The sequence below is a fragment of the Corvus cornix genome, chromosome 3 (assembly GCF_000738735.6).
Source record: "Corvus cornix cornix isolate S_Up_H32 chromosome 3, ASM73873v5, whole genome shotgun sequence".
In the NCBI taxonomy this organism is placed as follows: domain Eukaryota; kingdom Metazoa; phylum Chordata; class Aves; order Passeriformes; family Corvidae; genus Corvus; species Corvus cornix.
The window spans coordinates 22,035,108-22,058,201 of record NC_047056.1 but is presented as its reverse complement, the minus strand read 5'-3'; the positions used below and the strand labels follow the sequence as shown (position 1 = coordinate 22,058,201).

General features: G+C 42.4%; 2 protein-coding genes across 6 annotated transcripts in view; one reads left to right on the top strand and one right to left on the bottom strand.

Annotated features, from left to right (window-relative positions):
• VASH2 (vasohibin 2) overlaps positions 1-3,074 on the top strand; it is a 34,579-nt gene extending 31,505 nt beyond the window's left edge. Inside the window, 1 exon segment of the mRNA XM_039569419.1 lies at positions 661-3,074. Coding sequence (XP_039425353.1) covers positions 661-730 — 70 coding nt within the window. The 3' untranslated portion in view covers positions 731-3,074.
• A 1,303-nt stretch (positions 3,075-4,377) lies between these two features.
• On the bottom strand, positions 4,378-23,049 carry ANGEL2 (angel homolog 2). 5 transcript variants are annotated; one of them, XM_019282463.3, is made up of 10 exons: positions 22,877-23,049; positions 20,686-20,789; positions 17,735-18,171; positions 15,573-15,826; positions 14,271-14,340; positions 12,115-12,536; positions 11,008-11,134; positions 10,276-10,336; positions 8,260-8,423; positions 4,378-5,192 (listed from the first exon to the last, which is right to left on the bottom strand). In XM_019282463.3, exons 3-10 carry the CDS (start codon positions 18,162-18,164, stop codon positions 5,038-5,040), a joined length of 1,683 nt encoding a protein of 560 aa, XP_019138008.1. In that variant the 5' UTR covers positions 18,165-18,171; positions 20,686-20,789; positions 22,877-23,049; the 3' UTR covers positions 4,378-5,037. The 5 variants fall into 5 exon arrangements, with proteins under 5 accessions (XP_019138008.1, XP_010391910.1, XP_039423783.1 ...); XM_010393608.4 differs by lacking the exons at positions 20,686-20,789; positions 22,877-23,049 and adding an exon at positions 20,568-20,592; XM_039567849.1 differs by lacking the exons at positions 20,686-20,789; positions 22,877-23,049 and adding an exon at positions 19,940-20,071.
• Between the last annotated feature and the right edge of the window lie 45 nt (positions 23,050-23,094).

Sequence of the window (23,094 nt, the reverse complement as noted above, 5' to 3'; positions counted from 1 at the left end):
TGTTCCAGGAGCTTTTCCATTGCTTGCTAAAAGGAGAGAGACTGATAGCTCAAGGTTTCCTTTGGTTCAGGCTGCTGGTATACTTAAATGTTCTAACAGCATCCATGTATGTGTGATTACTCATGTGAATGGTATCAGAATGTTGGAAGCCAGGAGACTGAAGGGAGTCCACCCTGTGTTTTCTGCTTGGTGGGCTCTAGCCCTTCACACAGATGCAGCCAGGAGGAAGGGGCAGCTGGGAGAGCCAACACGCAGTGGCCCTGTGAGAGGCCCTGCCTGTTTGCTCTCAGCTGTTCCAGCTTTATTCTAAACGCTGGGGTCCTGCTCCGGGGTAGATGACAGGTGGGGTGTGTCTAGTCTTAGCTGCTCATTTAGGCCCTCTCTCAAGTCAGGAGGAGAGGGTGCTTTAGGCTCACATCCTGGACCCCAGCATGGCACAGCTTGTCCTTCACTGGTGCGTGGTTTCAGAAGCACCACACAGACAGCTCAGTCACAGCAGTTCTGTGGCAGATTCGGCAGGATTGTGTCTAAGATGACATCAGGTCTAGCCAGCCCTCCTCTGAGGCGAGCTTTTCCCTGGGTGGCTGCTGTGCTCTCCACACCTGCACGGCGGTGCGGGATCGCGGGTCAGCAGCGCCCTCTTCCCTCCCCTGTGCGCAGGCCGGCGGTGCTGGACAAGAAAGGAGACCTGGCTACACTCAACGAGGTGGGCTACCAGCTCCGCATCTGACACAGCCATACCACGGACTTCAGAGGGCTTCCTGCTGCTGCTGCTGCACTTTACCTGCACTCCCTTGGAAGGAAAAAGGAATGGGACTATTTATTAACTTATGTACTCTTACAATAAAAGTTTGACCTAGAAAATAGGGAGTAATTTTTTTGGTGGCAGTATTTATTTAAGTTTATAGAAAAGGCATCAGTGGAGAGAACCTAAAATTAGATTTGCCAGGATATGAGATTTTTTTTCTCTCCCATCATGTAGCAGGTGATCCAGTGGCGTGAGTTTCTTCAAATACAATTTCCCTGTACAAGTGTTAATTGAACTTGGTCTTGTGCTGGGTGGTAGCATTGGAATAACTAATGAATCATATTCTTAGTGTTAAGATGTGCTGGGGTGCAGTGCAATTAAAAAAAATAATATTCACTTAATCTTTAAATCAGCAATAAAAGCAAGCAGTGCAGAAGTGGCATAAGTTTTTAAAGTATCAATATTACCTCACTAGACTTAACAGATATGCAAAACTGTCAGTATTATTGTTTTCTAGCTAATTTGTACTGTTTCCCAGCATTACTGGGAGTATTAAAACAGCACTGGATGTTTTACTGCCACCTGTATTATTATTTTCTGCATGTTGCCGAAAGATGTTAAGTAATAGTAATATGCAAGTGTATTCTTAACACTGACATCTTGTTAGGCAAGATACGAGGTTTGAGATTTTTTAAATGATGCTAATTGATGAATAATGGATTTTTAAACTTTAATACTTTTTTTTATACTTTTGTCACAAGCTTTTAGTCTTTCTGAACTACACCGCTGAAGCACAAAACATAGAGATTACTGTTTTGTAGAGACCAGTCAGCTTTTTTCTCATATATGTAGTACCTGGAATAATGGAAAAACTGTCAGAATTGCTAACCTGAGTCTATGTGCTTTTCTCTCCACATTTATGTGCAAATTTGAACCCTGTCTTGGAAAGGCCGAGCAGTCTCTGATGGTGATGCCTTGCCACCTTGTATTAAATCAGACATGGCAGGCTGAAGTTAACCTTCTGCCATGCTGTGCAGGGAGTTTCCTTACATATGTTGCAGTAACAACTGCTTAGTCAGACTTGGGTAAGGAAGTATGTCAGAAATACATGAAAATCAAGCTTGTCTGCTTCTTCCCTGCTCAGTTGTTTTGTTTTAAGACTTGGCTAAGGACCTGTGATGGACAGCAGTGTTCTCAAGTGACGTGGTAAGACTCCCTGGGGTCCACCATTTAACTTAGTGAAGTTCTCTGGAAGCATTTGAGTGCTGCATTCCTGGAAATGTTTCATAAGGTGCCTAAATATAAACTGGATTATTGTACAAGCCCAGCCTCTACCCTTTGTGCTGTGCTCATAGACGATGCTGCCATGGGCCTGGTGTACCTCCCCTCCTGGGCACGCACTTTTTTGGGATGTCGATGAAGATGGATGCTGTTACAGACTGACAGTAATGCTTACTCAAGCAGAATGATTTAAGCTCCTAGAACACTCTCTGTCAGCCAGAAAATGAATGAATACAGAAGGAGATAATTGCTTGTACACAAAAAAGTGAATTGCACCTGCTTATGACAGGAAGAAAAGGCCAAGGCCCAGCAACCTTCTACAGCCCGTGAAAGGCTTTCTACTAATTAAGACTTCAGAAGCTCTAAAAGGAAAACTTTTCAGACGTGTGACACTTCTTTATCTAAGTTTACCATATCAATAACAGAAAGGCTTTTCCCATCCCTCATTCTCTAAACTTTTCCACTCCTGTGTTCACAGTAAGGAGTTTTTTGGTTAAGGAGTGAAGCTGAAGAGAGGGAAAATACTCTTTTGGTAGAAATTCTTGTGTAATTTGACATCAGCTGCAGAGTTGCAGTTTCAAACTTTGTCTTGCCCAGTGTCTTGTGACCTAAACAATTTTTTTATGACTTCTCATGGATAAAATGATGTGGAAAAACTTGATCAGCTGTATCCTATAGCACAATGTTATCTGATCTGTTCCAAGTTTTTTCTATGAAACCGTGGTTTACTTCAGCTCAAATAATAGTTGTAAATAGTTTCTATCCTTGTCCAGCACAATTTATTTTCTCTTAACTGATACTGAAGCTTTTTAATACTGTAGAGGTGTGTGAAAAATTACTTTTGGTTCTTGTTTTAAAGTTCTGCTGAAATGTTCTCTTGAAACTTGCTTATGATGGCATTTGTCTTAAGTGTGGTTCAAGTGACAGCAAAGTGGTCAAATAGTGTAGAAAAACATGCATGACTTTTTGGGCTTTTTCTCATCACTTGTATATGCACAGTATGAAACTTCAATAAAAGTATCATGGTAGTCTTTTTTTTTTATGACTTACGTGTTTTTTTTGTCCTTACTCTTAACAAGGGCTGCTACAACTGAACAATGTTTTTAGCTGTAACCTGGATGGACCCAGAAATTTGTGGCATCTAGCTAAGTATGCTGGCATCTGTTGATGCCTTATGAGGCCTCCTAGACACAGAGACTGGACAGGAGTAAAAGAATAAAATAGGTATTTATTTGAAAAGCCTTCAAAGGTACACCCTGGGAGCCAGAGGCTACTGCCAAAATGGACCCCAAGATGGATGACAGGTCGCAAGTTCTTCACACTTTTATACGTTTGGTTCATTTGTATAGCAGGGTTAATTCTCCAATTAAAGCTTCAGTTCAATGATGTAATTTCCCCTCTGCTGGACCTCCTTAGAAGCTCTTTGGATTATATTTTTTGGGCCTAGGATGGTCTGGGCGACCTTGGAGAGCAGGCCTGGAGAGGCTTTGTCATGTCTACCTAGCACAAGTGAGCAGAAATTATCAAGCTACAAGAAACCTCTGAGTTACACTCTAAGCAGTACAGAACCAGAAAACCATAAAAGTTAAAACCTAGGCATCACTGTGAGATTACTCAGATGCTTGAACCCAGACAGGATCCAGTATCAAACAGGTTCTCATCCTCAGCATCAACAGGTAGAAGAAAGATCTTAAGTTACAACTACCTATGACAAAAGTAGCCCCCTCCAAATTCTCAACAATATAAGCTGAATGTTTTGGCAGGAGGTCTATTTTCTAATGGAACACCGAGGAACTTCTTCAATTCAACTGGTTTTATGTTTACTTCCACTGTACTTCCTACATTACTCTCCAAGCACAAAGTAATTGCAGTTGTCTGCAGTCAGGGAAAGGGAACACAGATGAGAATTCCACAAGTGCTTCTGGGAGACAAATGTGTCTGAATGTGATTTCAGGACCATGGGTGTAGGTTTTCCAGCACTACACTGAAAGACAATTCTGTTACTTCAAAGTTGATTCTACATATCCCTGTGGAGTTTGACGAAGTTACAAGATTTGTTTCCAGCTCCTCTACGTTTCATATTCAGGCAGTCTGGTCCTTCTTTAATTACTTTGTGAATTATATTTTACACAGAATGTTTGTAAGTGCATAGTAAGAGTAAATATAAAATCTTGATCATTTAATACCTCAGGATTTGTCATTCCAAGATACAACATGGCACTTTTAATAACTAAAAGGAAAAACCTCACCCTGGCACCAGTTGCTCAATATGTATGAGGTCTCAAGATGTCAAGGGCTAATTTTTTTTTTTCCTATAATAGATCAATTAAGTTTCCTGTGATGTGGTGTGCTCATTAAGCTTAGCTTTATTTCAGATATTTTAAAAAGGATTTCAGTGAATGCTACCTATATTTAAGCCCTTATAATTTTAAGCCGCCAATTCTTAAAGCATAATATTTGCCTATATGCCTTTCTACCTTTGAAAGTTCAATCTTGCAGCCTCTGCACTGACAACACTGAGTAAACTCCTTTGCAGAAGTATTAAGATGGAAGTGTCCACAGAGCACATTTGTCGTAAAACATTATTTTCAACCCGTTATAAAATGCTGCAGGCACAGAAACACATTCCCCTTTGCTTGAAGAAACAGACAGTTCTCAGAATAGTCCTTTTTACTGTGATTTACAATAAAAATCATTTACAACATATCCATGAAAAATAATGCCATTTTGAGTCTGGCACAGATGTTTTCCTTTATCAAAGAGGAAGCTAATGTAAAATCTTTCCTTTTTCTCCCTAAAGGACTTCATAAAGTAAATGAAACATTTTTTTGTTTAAAAAGAAAGTCCCTTTAGAAAGTCTATTTTACACAACACTAACAAATCAGCATGCAGGCAAACTTATTTAACTGGACCAGCAGTGCTTGGATTAACCTTTTAAAAAAATAATAATCATCCCATGAAGAGAGAAGGTAAAGGGAACTTTACCTACACCTAAAGTCCTTTGGATATTACCGTTCAATAAGCCTGAACTCTGCTAGCAGTGGCAGGTGGTCAGAAGAGTTATTTTCATTGGGAAGACCATTAACAGTCCAAAGATCTTTCTCTGTTAGAAGTGCCAGCCTGCCAAGAAGTTTCAGACCCCCACAAAAAGAATCCTCTGCTCCTGTTAAAAAAAACAAAAAGGAAATGCTCATCAGTGTGGGCTAAACATCACACATTCATACATATGTAGAAGGAAGAAAACAGTATGGCAGCAATAATCCAAAGTTGTTACTGTTCCACCATTAAAATCACCAATAAGACAGCTTACAAGTTCTTTTATGACTCTCAGAGTAGGGTTTAATCAGTAGAGCTCAAAGTATTCAGAAGGACACTATTTTGCAGAGGGATAAATGGAGGTAAAAAGGAAAACGGATTTATTTGCTCAGTGTAACTCCCCTGAAAAAGCCTCATATAATCCAGTCCTGTACTTTAGACAATAGCATTGCTAAACAGAGGTGACACTTGCAAAATAAGGTCTCTTTTTAGAGTTACTGGTTCACATAACATTTTATTTCTGTATCCTCAAGCACACAGGCAGGTCATACATTCTTGCTCATAAGGATGAAAGTACTCTAGCATTTCCCTCTCTTAACTGTTCATCAGAAGAAAGGGATCTTCCTCCATTATCTCCTGCTACCTATTCCTGTAACTGCCTAAGAAACCCACCCCCACCTCCTTCCCCAGATGAAGCACCACATTGCTCATGCAACAGGGGAAGACAACTCAAGCCTTGCAATTACTACACAATTATATAGAACAGTTTGGGTTGGAAGGGATCTTAGGGCCCATCTGGTTCCAACCCCCTGCCATGGGCAAGTGACACTTTCCACTAGACCAGGTTGCTCAGAGCTCCATCCAACCTGGCCTTAACACTTCCAGGGATGGAGCAGTGCTGGTCTCAATATTGATCATCTCCACCTGGACATTGAGCCATTGATGGCAACTGTTTGTTTCCAGCCAATTCAGTGTGTGGTGCAGCCACCAAATCCATCTCTCCAGCTGTTGGGCAGGACATGTCAAATGCCTTGCACAAGTCCAAGCAGATGGCACCAGTGGCTCTTCCCTTATCCACAACTGCTGTAAACCTATTACTAAAGGCCACTAAATGTGTCAGGCAAGATTTCCCAGCATCAAAGAGCAAACAGCTTCTCCAGCTCAGGTAGAGATCCTTCCATGATGTGTGAAACTTTTAGACTTCCTGAGCTATGTACTTATGTGAGACAACAATTCAGCAACCCTACCTATTGCTTTCAGAGTGCAGAGATGATACTGAGCATGCTGAGTGCTTTCAGGACCAGCACAAACTGCAGCTGTAACTTTTGACAGAAATACTTTCTGTGTCACAGTGCTCGGCCAATTCAGAACTTCCTGGCTGAACCTGGTACTGGCTTACCATAGGAGATACTTTAAAGGACTATCCAGCAACTGCTGAACTCCTCAGAGAGTTCAACAGCTTCATCCTTTGCCATCTGCCAGCTTTCCAGCCCTTTAACAACCCAGCAACTGTTTGCTGCTCTAAAGAAAAGCTTTTTTTACTGCAAAGATCTCTTGGCAGCTCTAAAGCACACGTCCACCAGGTCTTGAGACACATTTATCATTTGGGACAGCACCTGCATATCTACAAAGGAGCTGTTTATTGCCACAGAGAGCTTGGTCTCCATGCAGTGATTAATATCACTCAGAACACTCAGCAAAATTGTGCCCTGCAGGACTTAGGTAGGTACTGAACCCTGATTACATGAAATCCTGAATACCAAACCAAATATCTGGCTAAACATGACAGAATAAACATGAATATTTTAAAATAAAACCCTTTAAATGGAAAAACCCAATCAGTCAGCCTAGACCACATTTAATATTCACTTGTTCTGACTTTGGTAACTTTAAATACAGAGGCCCAGGTCATAAGAAAACTGAAAATCCAAACCATCACTTAATTTCTAAGAGCTCATGAACAAAAACGATACCAGTTTAAAGTAGTTGGAAAATTCAGGTTTGATTCCATTCTGTGCTCTGATGTGGGAAGAATCTATTTGAAAAACAAGTGCAAAAAAAAAAAAAAGTACTGTATCTTTGCTGGGGCAATGATAATGCAAAAAATATATATAAACAGGTGAATTGGGATTCAGTTTTGTGCAGGGACGCACTCTGGAATCACACAGCACTCTATTAAATCACATGGCATTCAGAAGTCATTTAAATACTTCCCATGTACTGTTTTTTCAGTCAAAGCTTTCGTACTTGTCATTTTACATTAAGGTAGCATTTACTGTGCATGTTATGACAAATGAGACTTCTGTGAATTGACTCAATGAATTTTAACAATCTAGTCTCAAGTTACAAGAGATGAAGGTGGTGTTTTCATTCCACATACTGAAAGCAGCATTAGTTTATAAAAATCAGTTGCCCTCTACAGTGGGAGCAGGAATGGAATCCAGATTTCTTTGCTACAAGTTTGCAGAGCCATTTATCTGCTAGCACTGCACTGTGGAATAACATGTTTATGTTGATGGCATAAAATACAGAACTCAGGAGGGCATGGAAAGTAAACTGCTCAGAAGCAGCCACGGAACGAGTCCCAGTGCAATAAAGGACAGCTAAGCACCTAGTTACCCATCACGAAACTCCCTCAGAAGTACAGCGACTTTCTTGCACCATCTGGTGACTTTTAGCTGCAACTGCAAACTGGAGAAGGACAGCTGGGCCTGTGCCAGTGATTGTGCTCAAAGGCCACAGAGTCTGTTACTTGGCAGAAATTACTCCAAGACAAGCTGAGAAGTAAATTGCAGTTCGTTTATCAGTTTTAATGCACATCATAAATTGCTGTTCACCATTGTGTTGATGAGACAATTGGAAATACTGCCTTGCTGTAGGTCTGGCCTGTGTTACTGACAGCAATATTTCTCAGGTGCTACTTCCACTGCTGCTTTCCTATACCTCCAGCTTGTCTCCATGATGAGACAGAACTACAGAAATGTTCAGTCAGATGATAAGGTTTGCCCTGTGTGGCACTACAAGTCCTGCTGTGGTGAGCTGACAAGGCCAGCCACGTTTCTCAGGTAACAGCTGACGTTCAAAGCACTACCACGAACCTCTGAGGTACTTCACATGGATGAAATTATCACTACATTTAAACAAATATTCTTGCTTAGCATTTATAAAAAATAATTAAAAGTTGGTTTCTTTACCTGGCTGGGCAGCAGTATCATCATTTGCTGCAGAATAGAAAATATAATCCACGGTGACAGCACTTCGGGAATGACAAGTTGTCACTTCTGGTATCCCAGTTTCAGGGAAGTAATGAGAATAGACTGAAGACAATTTAAAATGGTGCCGCAATTTTGAAGACAACCTAAAGAGACATCAAAGGAAATAATTTTATTTTCTTGCATTACAAAGAAGGAATAAGCAATGAAGACATACCAAATAGTTCCTGGTTACAAACAAAACGAATTATCTGGATATGCAAACTAGTGTTTCTCTCCTGCAAGCCATCCCATAGCCTTTTGTGTGAGAGGCCTGAAACTCTGAAGGCAAAATGCAGGCAGCATTTTCAAGTAAAAGAGCTGATCAGAACTGGCTTAGCCGACACTTCAATTATAGATAGCTTTCACCTCCACATACATTTTGTAAGCAATCACATGTCCTCACTCAGCAGTCTCTCCCTGACACACAGGCAGAATGTCCACAAATGCAGCTCACAGGAAAGCAACAAAGGACAAACTCGTCTATAACCAGGCCCTTCAGCATATAGAGAAATTCAGATTTTTAGGTTTTTTTCCTCCCCCAAGTTAGAGCTATCAAGTGCTTCCAAGTTAGACAATTAGGCATAGCCTTTCTTCCACTCAGGCTCCCATTTTCTATCTCCCCATCATTTGTCTGTTCCTCTTCAGTTCAGCCCAACTTGTCTCACTCGTCTTTTCAATCTTGAAAAATTGCAAACAGCAAAACTACAGCTTTCAGCAAAAGAACTCCTGTCTCCCAGACATTTGCTTCCATCATCTCTGCAAATCATCCATCCCTCAGCTGTACCTGCCTCATCTTGCATCTTAAACCTGGGCTGCAATGTGTTCTGGTTGAAATCCAAGCAATTAAAAACAAAATCAGCATGTTACCTTGCCTGATTCAGAGCAAACATGCCAGCTGGAACAACACAGGACAAGTAGTAATTTCTGCTTTTGTTACATGACATCCCTTTTAAGATGAGGGGAAAAAGCCCTGCAAGAAGCATTCAGCATGCTATGGTTTTAAACACAGGGCTTCCTGTTTGTTACCTGCTTCTTCTCTCACAAATGCCACGACTTACCTTTTTCATCACCAAGAATCACCATGAGTTCTAATATAACTATCTGCAGTGATACCACGATCTCATTTCTGGTAAGAAATGGCTGACTTGGAGCCTGACATCCCATACACACATTTATGCCAATTTCCTTCTTCTATGCCTTACTTTGTATGCCTTTACCAGTTTGGTAAATGCAAGTATTTTTCCTTTCAAGAAGCAGTTACATTTTCCTTCTCAGCATTCTAGCCATGGCTTCCTCCTTCAGTTCAACAAGCAGATATTTGATCTGAGTGAAAGTTGTATTACCAAATCCATAATACTCCACATTTCTCAGACTCAAATTCTCCCACAGAACTCATGACAAGGAAGATTTTATGACCCTTCCAGTTCCTTTCCCTCCTTCACCCAAATTTCGTGCTGTATTATAGGATTTCACTACATCCATAAACTAGAACTGCTAACACTTCAGCAGCTGGACAACATTGGTTTATTTTTGTCCTCTCCCTCTTTCAAAAACATGGCTTCTGCAATTGGACTGAAATTCACGTTTCTTGCAATGTCCCTACAGAGGATGATGTCCTGTTTATGTCAAGAAGTGACAAAAAATGCCAGAAGCATTATTTTAATAAGCAGACCGAAAGTATCCTCTAAAAAGCACTGACACCTCACCCCTGCATTATGAAAAAATATCTCCAAGTTCCTGAAAGAACACACATTCCATTATTGCCAGTTCTAGTCTTTTGCTGTCTGATCAGCCTTTTCATGTTTGAATGGACAATTCTGATTTTGCCAAAAGGGCAGAATGGGTTGGGTGATCAACAGGTATCCACAACTGGAATCAGATATAAATTTGGTCTAAAACCAAAACCAACCCCCAAGTAACCAGCCAAGGGCTTCCATATTTTCCCCCAACACATACTTTTCAGATGCTATTACAATCTCCTGAGGGTTGTCTGGTTTTGCCGCTTCCAATTTTTCTCCTGCAAAATAAAAATAAATTCAATTTACATTTAAAAATAGGATAGAAGTGAGACCAATACTGAAGAGTTACAGAAAAGCTACAGGAAAAAAGTGTCTTTAAGTACACTTATTTTTTGCAGCAGGCAAGATACAAGTCACAAAGCTGGATTAAATTCTTCTGTTCCTTTAGTAGCATTCCTTCTAAAGATCTTTTACATTATGTCCCATTCATTTAAAATTGCTTTTTTCTGTCAAAGAAAAAAATAGTGGATGAAAGATGTAGCCATACTCAGCAAGGAATCACTTGCTTTTCCCAGCTGTTCCACGAAGTGCCAACACTATACTTCATAAGCTCTGAGGCAGAATGCATGATCACACTACGTCCATGTGCTGCATTCCTTCACCTCCCTCTTCCCAGTCACAGCACAGCTGCCTTTCAGGATGCAAACCCAGCAGTTTAAACATTACACACCAACTCCCGAATGGAAATTTGTAACTACTATCTTCTAAACATTCAACTTTGCAAAGTTTAGGTGAATACATTGCTTTACACTCTAATGAGCCCAACAAGGGAGTTTTGCAAGCTCAAGACTCATTCTTTTTCCCCCACTAGAACAGAACATCTTGTTTTCAGTACTGCCTGAATGATACTTTCAAAGGTTCACAAAAACTCATTAATCCAAAAACTGACCTGCATTTTCTTCTTTTTGTTGCTGTTTTATTTCATATACACAGTTTTGTGAAATACCTAATTTTTTTGGCCAAATTGGTATAGATAAGATTCTTTGTCCCCTTGGAAACTGTTCTTGTCCAGAGACCTGAAAAGGACAACACAAGCTTTTTTCAGACAGAAATCTGATTTAAAAAAAACAAAAAAACCACCAAACAAACCTGAAATAAATGAACATTTTTCGTAAAGTTTAAAGAAAAAGAAAAAGGCCCAGTCCCTTAGAATAACTCTTATAAGAGTAAAATCCCTGTAAAAATAACACCGTTTATGTGCATCCCCTTTGTTTATTCTTAGCAAGTTCTTTGCAGCTACCCAATTTTTCCAGGTAGTTCTTGGACACTGAGAGACTTCCAAGGACACTTTTAGCCATGTGACAGGACCAGATCAGCATACAAAGCTACATAGCAGACACTTCAGCTTCAGGATGCTGATCCTTCTGGGAGCAAGTCAAGTCAAATGGGGGCTTGAATCAACTACCCACTAGCAAAGAACACCCAGCAGGGCTATTTTTTTGTCATGTTCTCTCATTTAATGTAGTTCAGTCACTCCTATTAAATAGCATGTGACACATCCAACAGCTACATACAAGAGCTGACAACAAGACATCATTTAACATGAAACAGTTGAGGTTCAGCATCTAATTGCAGCTTTGCTTTCATAATTACTGCGGCCACCAAGTTTATCTACAGTAAGAGTCATCTTCCCACAGAGCACACAGTAGGTTTTTGATTAAGTAGTTACTTTATCCTACTTGAAGACTGGGACACCTAAACACAGTGATAAAAATCATCCAAACACAGTGATACAATCACCCTGTGGATTCACTACATTTCAAGAATGATTGTTGGTGAGTTTTTCCTTTCAGAATGCTGGGAGAGGATGCAACATTCCCTAAGGCACAGCTAATACAACCAAGCTCATTGAAGTAACTCTGCAGTAACTTTTGCTTTGCAGGCTGCAGAGATGGCACTAAGACAGGCACTGCAATGGAAGCAATCACAGCACCAAATACTTCTCTTTAATCAGCACTAACCATTTTCTTGGTGAGAAGTGAGAAGCACAGCCTACCTTCCCTATAGCAAGTCCTTCATAATTTAACTTTCCTTCCTTTATAAATCTGTACAATGGAGAGCCAGGAACAGAATTGAAGTCCCCACAGATGATAACTGGGCAGAAGTTATCATGCTTCTGAGGGGCAACACTGGCTATCTCTGCCAGGAGCATTGCAAGCTGGGTCAGTTTGATGTCCCCTCTCCTTGGGTTGTACAGCAGGTGTGTATTGGCAATACAGATGGCAGCGCTGGCTTTACAATGAAATCTGGGCTGCAGCAGCAACACCAGTCCAACGTTGTCCCTGTCCAAGAGTGGGATATCGCGGCGAAAAAATTCCACGGGGTTTGAGGAGATCAGGCTAAATTTGGAAGTTTTGAAGCAAATGGCACAGCCATCAGGTTTTCTCCCTGTCCTCATTTTATATTCACAGTGATACCCTGTAAAAAAGGCAGTTAAAAACATAAAATACTATTGTATCAATAGAGACTTTGAAACAAAAAAAATTAGAAAAATCTCACACTACTTCTCTCACATGACAGTCAACCCTCAGTCTGAAGTACCAAAGTCTGCATGAAGTTCACATAGACTCGTGTTCACTTTTCTTTCTGCCCCAATCTGACCTGAAGCAAGGCAGGACAGGAAGCCTGGTCCAATACCTTTGGCAATGTGTAAGCATCTACATACTCTAAGATACCAACCATGTTCTTATCTCCTCATGTGGAAAAAAAACCCAAACCAACCCAACAAAGAAAGCCCCCAAGTCATATAAAAGTGGCCTTGTGCATTGAAGCTTTTTCTGGATGTTACAAGCGTGGTTTAGGAGTGATACCAGTGAAGCATTACCAATCAAAAGCCTTAATCACACTAAGTCATTAGTCAATGTCTAAAATGATTCATAGAACAAAGGCCTCAAACATAATTATGCAATTATCCAGTGAGCAGCAAGTGGCAAGCTTTCACCAAGGGAACAGAGACACTTATCAAATGACAGCACTGGACTTCAAACAAGTCCACCTAAAAATAGTGATTTGCCAATTTCTTCATTTTATGTAGAGGTGATTTAAACAAGATTTAAACAAGACCTTATCAATGTAGGGAAAAAAAATTAGATCTTGAAACAGTATCTAGTTTTTGCCATTTTCAAATATTCTCTGCCCTGCCCAGACCATATGAATTCATGAAGTACAGCCTTAGTGAAGTAGGGTGAGTTGACCTGAGCTCACACCAGTGCTGGAACAAGGGATTCCCATTCCCCTCTCCCAGATTAAGGCCATGTTGCTCCTGCCACTTGTTGCAGCACTTACTGCTAACTCAGTAAGCCAACAGAAAATTAACCCAGAAAAATAAAATTAGTCTGGATAGTATTCTGCTGGACTGGTGGATTTCACTAGTGAGTGCCACAACTAGCCCAGGATAAGGGGCAGGACACACATCTGGGAGCTAGGGATGGGGAAAGGAAGGGCTAAAGCAAGCTCCAGATCCTCCTGTACAGTAGCTAGAAGCTCACTTGCCCCCACAAGCCTGGCCTCGCAGTGTTGTTTCACATTTCAAGTGGATTTCAATCAGTACTGCCATTACTCTATCTTCTTTGCAAACACTCAATTCTGGGAGCTAGACTACCTCAACTAACCAAGAAAGAAAAAAAATTACCAGTCCAGTGCTGCTCCTTTACCATGCCCTCCTGGCATCAGACGAGAACCAGTGCCAGGATGGAAGCAGGGCCCTGGGACTGGAAGGTGGTGCAGGGCACAGAAGATTTAGATCAGTTTAAACCACCATGGAATCAAACCCTTCCATAAAATCACATGAGGGAGAGTGACAAGACAGTCTATTCAGACTGACTGACAGCACTTGTATAAAAACTAATATATATACACTGACCATGGATAACATTTAGTGCTGGTATTTGGAAGGTTTCAAGGCAGAAAAGCATGCCCTTGAAGAGCTACCCAACAGGAATACTGCTAAAAAACATTAAGGTAGTTTCCAGAGAGCACTTGATGAATTTATGAAAGAGGATACACAACATTGTTGCATGTGATGGCAAAAGACTTGATTCTATAATCTATGAGAGGGTTTTTTTGAGGAAACTAGTGCTGAGTTCCCAAAGGGTAACAAGTTACCCCTGCAGGGGAGAAGACAATGTATTGGTCCTAGGAGTTTCATCATACCCAGGGATTCCAAACTCGACTTGATCTCTGTTCTATAGTGGTCTTCTTGGACTTCTTGTAAGCAGAGCACCTAAGGCAAAGGTTTACAATTACAATATATTAGTAAGTACATCAAAATATCACCACAGCATATCTCTGTAAAGGTATTAAAAAAAAAATATCAAACTCAGAAGCTTTTTGACTCCATAATCCCACAATAGAATTCACTCTTCTATAGAAAATGCTGCCTAAGATTATGAAGAAGGCCCCAATTCCTCTCACCCTTTTTCAGATAGACATTTTCAGAGGTGAGAATAAATATAATCAAAGTAGTAACTTGCTACTACATTCTCAGCAGTTCAGGGGAAGGCTCAGTGCCAGAAAGGAGAGATGAAGAGGCCAATGGCATACTACAGGGTGGAAAACAAGCCTCCATATTATGAGAACCTAAACCAAAGATCAAACTCAAAATATTCAGTTAAGAGAGTTCACAGAATCACGGAATATTCTGAGTTGGGATGGACCCACAAGGATCATCGAGTCCAGCTCCAGTTGTGAGCATCTCTGAGCCTTTCCCCAGCATGCTGCAGTAACACACAGATTTACAACCACCACTGGGATAAAGGACTGAGTTGCCAAAGGGGAACAAGTTACCCCTGCTTGCTGAACTGCAGCAACACATTCCACTTGCCCAGCTGACAATCGCTCATTCAAGGTCTCAAGGGAGACTCAAATCTCAAGCAACATTCTGAAGTCTCTGCTTCACTTAAGGTTACAGTTCCAACCAATGAAATAGTTAAAAATCTATGTCCTTTAGCAAGAAATTTCTCTGTGGAAAGGGCACCTGCACCTACCAGGGTCTGACAGCAGCTGTTCCTCTCAGAAAGCTACCTAAGGTATCTCATTGTAAAAATATATGCATACAGGATGTATAAATTTATTAGGAAGAAAGAAAGAGCTTGAGGGGGACTTTAATTTCCAGATTCCTGGCTATGTAGTAACATAACTGCATTTTTCAAATGGTACAAGGCTGTTTTTCTGTGGCTTCTCTAATACAACCACTTTTTTTCAGTACTGTTTTCTGACACAAACAGGATGGATTCTATCACTGAACTTTTGTTGGTCTAAACAATGACTGAAGCAAAATTTTACTGACTTGACTTCCTGATTAAGACTTACAATAATTTATGTGTCCTCAAAAATAAACAATAAACTCTACAAAACCACAGCAGTGTTTTTTCAGACCCCCACAGAGAGTAGCAGAATTTGCTACTTCTGTTTATCAGTTCTTAAGAAATATCCACGTGCTCATTTTCTACTCACATCTGCATCCAGCTCTTTGATTTCTTGTAGGATGTTGGGAAATCTGTATGTCCAGAATAGCAATCGCTGCCTGCAGTGTTTGTACAGGTGAGAGTTGTCTTCCAACAAATTCTGTGAGAGAATATTGTAGGACATGACTGTAAAATCAAATGTTGCGTCACTTCCTGTATTGCTTTGGTCAGATCCTTTATTTTTAGCGATTTTCATTGTTTTACTCTGCTGACAGAAATATTCCCAGTGTCTTTTGATGGTTCCTGTTAAAAGCATATGAAGCAGAAAAAAGTTGTTATAGACCATACGACTTCTTACTGCTCTTGGAAATCATTCTACTGACAATTATTTGTCTTTCAAATCACTTAAATAATTCTAAAATCTTATTCAATTAGCAGTGATTCAGACCCTCTGTTTAAGATGGATTTTATATAAGCATCATTATTTTATATAAGCATTATAAGTTAAAAAAAAAAAATCAAACAAACAAACATCACAAAACCATTATATTTCAACTGCTTTGAAACTGGGGAACTGGCATGTTCTAAGGAGATTGTTGCTATCAGACTATACCCCCTGCTCCTGCAGAAGGGCTGTCAAACTGGTGAGTCAAATCCACTCTGTTAACAGAGTCTTATGCTGCCTTCTCAGCAGAGATGGTGTACGTCAGTCTGGGATACACTCCTTAGAGCGGCATGTGGGCATCTTGTTGATCTCTCTATCCATGACTAACAAAGGGTTAGGAAACAATCAATCACCTCTAGCCTGTGTCCAGTCTGTAAAACTCATCCATAAGCTGCAACAGGGTCTCCTACAGGAGTCCCAAAACAAATAATGAACCTGATTTTCCTCAGTGAGTTGAGAAATCAAGAAATTATTAAGTCTCAGAATTACCAAGAACTTCTGAAAAGGCTTCCTTTGCCTTTCTGCCATTTCTGATTTCATACTTACTATTAGTATGAAAATTTGTAATAACCTATCTGCCCACCATTAAGCATCCAGTTACTGTTTAAGAAATGTATTTCTCCACTTAAAAACTCACAGAGGTGCTTTTCACCCTTTATATCTGACCTCATCTGAGAGCAAGCTGAGGTCCGGTTACCGATGCTAACAACCAGTGGCAGACTGCAGCTATAGCTGTTACTATCTGTCCTATTTGGTTAGTAAATTTCATTGCTATGCTCCTGAAGATAGATATGATGTTTCTAAGCCTTAGGGGTATTTGTGTCCAAAAATCCCTTTGGGATGCTGATAGCATCTACTGCCCTTTTTAGTCATAATACAATTTCCAGTTTATTTTTCTAAGGAAGTCACTTATGCAAGAGGGCCATGATTTTGACTGTGTCCCTCTATTTGTTTCACACTAGACAAAACTGTAAATATATACAAAACTCAGTAAAATACTTGGATGCTATGTAGAAGATTGTAGCTGCAATAAGCTAACACAGACACTTTGAAGTTTCATGGAAGTTTGTCAGTGAGCACAGTAGACAAATCTGCACTTCTTCCTGTATTTCTCTGGATAAGCACAAGTGCTGCTTGCTCTGTCAGATGTGATCTGACACAAAACTTGCTAACATGTCACTGGCAGAATGCAGTTGCAAAAACAAAATCACACAGTCACACTGGAAGCAAGCACCATTAAATCTCTGTCCATTGGTTCTCAGTTTTCTAGGTTGCAGATAACTCAGCTGGTCTGGAAAGAACCCAGTTCAAGTCCAGCAGGGTTTATGAGCTCAGGTAGAGTACCAGGAATGAAGCCATACAACTGCCAGCCCAGCTCAGCCCTACAGCAAGTCAGCCAAATCTTCTTGCTTTTTAGAGTTTCCAAGTTAACAGACATGACCTGGTGACAGAGACATGAGGAGAGAATGTTGTCTGAACCAAGCTCAGGACTCCCCAAGTTGGGCAATCCCTCACACAACTGACTGTGTTCTACTGCCAAGTGCAGTGAACCTAGTTCTGGTGCACTGTTTGACAGCACAAAATACAAGTTTACAGACTAAACAGTATTACAAAACTGGACCATTTTTAAGACATGTTTGCCTGAGAGGGGTGCCAAGAAAAAGAGTAACTCAAAAGGAGCAGGCAGTACTGCTCATAACTCTAATGCATTTGGTGTATTTAGCACTACAAATGAACATGGAAAATGAGCAAAGAGCATTTTTTACCTTTCTTGCTGCTGTGTTTTTCTTCATTCTGTGCTACAGAAAGACAAGATACTCCCTTCTGATTAGACAAGTTTGTTTCTTGTTCAGGAGTCGAAGTATCATCCTGGCCACTGAGTCTTCTCTTCTTTGTCAATGGCTCTTCTCCCTCAGATTTCATACTGGGGTTGGGTAGGTGAAAGCAACAACTTTGTGTGTAGTTATCAAGATGCCAGTTATAGTTCTGAAACTGTCTCCAAGGTCCAAAGACTGGAGGGAATCTCCAGTTTGCTGAGAAATCAGCTGAAATAGGGAGTGGAAACGAGGCCCAGGGAGGAGAGTGTCTGGCCCATCTCATACAGCTGGAAACTGGGCTGTTCAAGGTGAGTAGCTGGGAGCCATTCCAGTGGGTGATCCAGTCTCTGCCCAGCCTCTGCACATGGCGGGGCAGCATGGAGTGTCTACCAAAAAAGCACAAGTTTCATTACTTGCACACCACTACACCTGCCTGTAGAAGGCTGTAGAGGCAAATCATCCTGGTCAGGACTTACACAAGATACTCTTTCTCTACAAGTTAACGCATACAAGATACTCAAACGCTTATAGATATATACAAAATATTTAAACATTTATCTAAATGATATGCAAAATGGGACTTTACAAAGAGATCTTGCATCCTTTTCCTCCCCTCAGATTTACAAGTGCCATTTAGTGTCCAAACCCTATCCATCTGAGTAACTATTTACAATTTATTTTCTGCCTTGCTGAATTCCAGTGTCAGATCTTTCAAGCGCTCAGAGGAATGACCTTTACAAAAGGTCATTTTTGCATGCTGCATTAACTTTATCATAAGGCTATTTGTAAGGAATGAGAAGACCACTTTCCTGCAAGCAGTCAGAACTTTGTTTGGAAAGCCATTGATATGGCTCAAATCCCAATGCCAACACAACAGGGAAATAAAGGTGCTAAGTCTCAAGGCATCACTAGCACCAGCTCAAGACTAAGTCTGTATTCTTATTTCTTTTCCAGGAAGGCAAACCACAGCTCAGCAACTAAAACCATGAAAAAAAGGTGGGGTTTTTCCTTTTTTTTTTTTTCCAGAAGAAAAAAGAAACCTGTCTCTCAACAAAATCACTGGAATGAAGGCTGAGTGACAATAATCTGTCTCAGCTTCCTCACTGTTTAAATAAGAAGGTGTATTTTGAGCTTATAAGCAAAAGATAACAAAGCCTGGTATGCGTGAAGTTGAACTGAAGTGAGAACCTCCCAGCTGCCATTCAGCAGAGCAAATACGCTGAAATACAGAATCACAGAACATGCTGAGTTGGGAGGGACCCACAAGGATCATCGAGTCCAACTCCTGTACCTGCACAGGACATCCCCAGAAGTCACACCATGTGCCTGAGAGCGTTGTCCAAACGCTCCCTGAGCTCTGTCAGGCTGCCTGGTGCTGTGACCACCTCCCTGGGGAGCCTGTTCCAGCGCCCGAGCACTTTCTGGGTGAAAAACCTTTCTTTAATATCCAGCCTAAACCCGCCCTGACACAGCTTCAGGCCACTGCCTTGGGTCCTGTCACTGGGCACCACAGGGAAGAGGTCACTGCCTGCCCCTCCTCTTGCCCTCATGAGGAGTTGTAGACTGCCACGAGGTCTCCCTCAGTCTCCTCCAGGCTGAAAATGACCTCGGGCGCTCCTCACATGGATTCCCCTCAAGGCCCTTCACCAGCTTCATTGCCCTCCTTTGGACACCCTTTAATAGCTAATACAACTTTCGGCAAAACCCGCTTGTCCCGAAACAACCCTTTCCCGCCACAGCGCACCAGATGTAGTCGGGCAGACACACAAACAAAACACTCCTCCACCCACCCCCCCCGCACACCACAGCATTACTATGGAGCAAAAAGAGGCACCACTCCTTTACAAAAACCTCCTGAAACACTTGCTTTACAGAAAAGCGCTGAGAAACTGCTCCCTCCTAAACCCCGGCCCCCCAGCCCCGCACCCCCGGCAGCAGACAGCCCCACGCCGCGCTGTTTACCGCGGCCCTGCTCGGCCTAATGGCGGGCATTCAACACCAGCGCCCCCAACCCCGTTACCTCCCGGCGGGCCCGGGCGCGGGCCCGGCCCAGGGGAGCCGCGCTACCGGCCCCGCGCAGCCGCGGCGCCCCCGAGGGGGTCAGCCCAGGGCAGCGCCAGCTCCGCCCGCCGCGCTCCGGCCACCGCCTCATACCCCGCACGGGCTGCGGCCGCGCCGCGCCCTCCCGCTCGCTCCTGGGACTTGTAGTGCAAGGGCCGGGCCTGCGGCCATGTTTAGTCCTGGAAACCGACGCCGAGGCCCGGCCGCCATCTCGGCCCCGGGCGGGTGACGCCCCGAAACCGCGCTCCCTTCCCGGGGCGCTCCGGGGCAGCGCCCGCTCCAGAGCGCAGCACGACCGGCATGTAGGCAGCCTGATTGCGGGCTTTTGAAGCATTTAGATGGAGGTAACTGTGTTCATGCAGTAGTTTCTTCACCCAGCGTGTGTCTGGGCGCTGGAACAGGCTCCCCAGGGAAGTGGTCACAACACCAAGTCTGGCAGAGCTCAAGAAGCATTTGGACAACGCTCTCAGGCACATGGTGTGACCCTCGGTGATGTCCTGTGCAGGGCCAGGGGCTGGACTTTGATGATCCTTGTGGGTCCCTTCCAACTCAGCATGTTCTGTGACAGTTTCCATAGGTGGTCTTCTCCCTGGGATCACCATGTGTTCCTGCAGGGTCAAAGGGACTGAGAAAGAGCTGCGATGTATTTCAAGGTGCTGACTATTTCAAGGGCAGCAGCATCATGCTTAGTGTTTGCAGAAAAAAAACGAACCCCACTCACCCAATAAAGTACTTCAACCTTGTCAGGTTTTAAAATGCAGCTGAAGGTGCTCTGCTGAGGGATGGGTGGGAGACCTGCCCGCCCTGCAGACCCTGCTGACAGACCCACTGCTGCTTACCAGCTGCAGAAACAATCCTCTGGCTCTGCCGATGTTGCTTGAATAAGCACTTAGAACGCTTTCTTAAGGTCTTCTGAGGACAGAGTAAATGCTGGCCCTGTTTACTGTAAGGAAACACAGCACAATGCATAAGAAAAATTATAGTGCTGAATAGTGCAGATGCTGTGCAGGAACTGTAATCAAGTAAAATACTGTTTCTCTGCATTCCTTTTATATCTGTCATAAAAGTGACTTTAAATAACATTTGAAGTTTTCCCAGGAGTGGTAGGGAAGACTGGAACTGAAATAATGCAGTGATGAGCACGCTAGTTAGGCAATGTGTCAAATCCACTTTGGGTTTTCCATTTCTTGGAGACAAGTTACTGGTGAAAGGTAAAAATACCCATCCATTTTCTGTTAGTTTCATCACAATATGACAGTGAAACTACTAGTCCCATAATACACGTGTAGTAGAGGATCTCCCAACTGTATTTTCAAGACCATCTTGTTTTGGTGGTTTGTTCTTTTCTGCATTTTTGTGTTCTTATCTTTTAGATGTATTTCTAGGACAGAAGACAGTAAGCCATAGCTATAGCAACAACAACTGCTGTTATTTCTAGGACCAGAATCCACACATAGCATGCAGTTATTGTCTGTATTTTGACCTACACAGGACACCCAAATTGATCTGCCACTTCGAAGGTTTTTACATAGTAGTAACCTCTGTAGTGATGCTGAAAAAAAAAAGAAATCACTGAAGCTGTGGGTTTTAATGGAAAGGAGGATGTGCTGAAAAGCGTGAAGGTTGTGTAATAGACAAAATAGAAGATAAGAAAAAGACTAACCTATTAATATGATGCAAATTGTCTCTCATCTCAGTGTTGCTAGATTTTCTTGCCTTGATCTAGAGAAGTCTTAATAAGCCAGTAACACTTAATTGTGTATTTTTTATTCTCGTCTAATTACCCTTTTCTGTTGGCTATACCATGTGAAAAGATATTCTTCAGAATTAGGTATCTCCAAATTCTGATTTGTAAGTAGAAGCCAAATTATTTTATGAGTCATTTGAGCTTTTGAAACTCCATAGTGAATGGAGGCTACTGACTCACTGAGGGATGCTTTGATTGATTACAGTGCACATAAGAACAGCCACGGTGGCTCAGATCAATGTTCCGCTGAGCTCAGTTTCCTGCTTTCTAAACGTGGTTAGCAGCAGATGCTTAGAAATGTGCAGGGGCTGGGCAAACTTCAAATGAACGCTCTCCCTGCCTCTTACTGTTTTCAGCTCCGTACATTTCCTAAGCCTGATGTGTTTGTCTCTTTACTCACTGTCTCTCTCCCCCAAGTACTCGAATTTGCGAACTTCTGATAACTTATATAACTTCCATGAAGTTCTGTGTACCAGCACAAGATGTAAAAGACACGTTCTTCCTCTCTCATAAGATAAGTGAGAGTGACAAGTGAGCTGCTAACAACCAATGTCCTCTTTCTTCCCCTTCCTTAAGAAAATGTTCCTCAAAGGAGAGGCACTTGCTTACTAGGAACTTCAGTACAAGACACTCTCATCTTTCACAAAGACATGCAATTAAGTATTGTTAAATATTTTATGTCAAAAACCTGCATGAGAGCAGAGATATTAATAACCTGGAAAGGAAAAGCTGTTTTTTAACATCTGCAATTAAATGAATGAAAGCACAGTGATTAGAAAAAAAAAAATCTTAGCAGTTTATAATCTGAAGTGTGAGATCTACATCGGTACAGATCCCACTACAGACAAGAAATTGAAGGTAATCTTATGAAAGGACAAGGTACTGCAGCACAATATGCTCCTTAGAACTGCAGCAATGCCCCTCAAACCCTGAGGGTTTCCTAACACCAAAGCGTTCCGCAGACCTGTGCATGCACGAGAGCCCATCCGCAGGGAGAAGTCCAGGTAGAGCTTAAAGAACCTGGAGGAGACACAACACACGGAACATGGTGGCTCAATAACCATCAAACTTGCCTTTCTGGTAGCATTCCTCTTTAAAATCCGTGAGTCATTTCTGCGTTACAGGCCTAGGGATTTAGGGCAGCATAGCTTAAAATAGCCCACGGCAGACGCTGGGAGCGGCGTACCAGGGGCTCATTACGATTTGTAGAGGCCACGAGCGCCTGTGTTATCAAGGGGTTCGGCGGTCAGTCCCCGCCAAGTGTAAATCCCCCCCGGCCGTACCCTTGCAGAACACCTGGAACGGGGCTGCGCCGCCGCCGTGCTGTGGCTGCCACGTCCGGGCCGTGACACCTCGGCCTCATCCCTGCGGCGCGGACTTTGAGTCTCGGGGAAAGGCCACGAGCCGGGATCCCCGCACCCGCGCATCCCGTGCCGCCCGGGCGGGGCTCCCCGGGCCGGGCCGCCGGCACCGCCCGGGCGGGGCGGGGCGTTCCCGGGCG

What these genes read in the sequence shown, in the direction of transcription:
- ANGEL2 (XM_019282463.3), bottom strand. Translation starts at nt 18,164, where the DNA reads ATGCTGCCCCGCCATGTGCAGAGGCTGGGCAGAGACTGGATCACCCAC. An exon ending in AAAACACAGCAGCAAGAAAG is followed by an intron (nt 15,827 to 17,734) that starts GTAAAAAATGCT and finishes TGCTTTTAACAG; the next exon opens with GAACCATCAAAAGACACTGG. An exon ending in TCAAAGAGCTGGATGCAGAT is followed by an intron (nt 14,341 to 15,572) that starts GTGAGTAGAAAA and finishes CCTTTGCCTTAG; the next exon opens with GTGCTCTGCTTACAAGAAGT.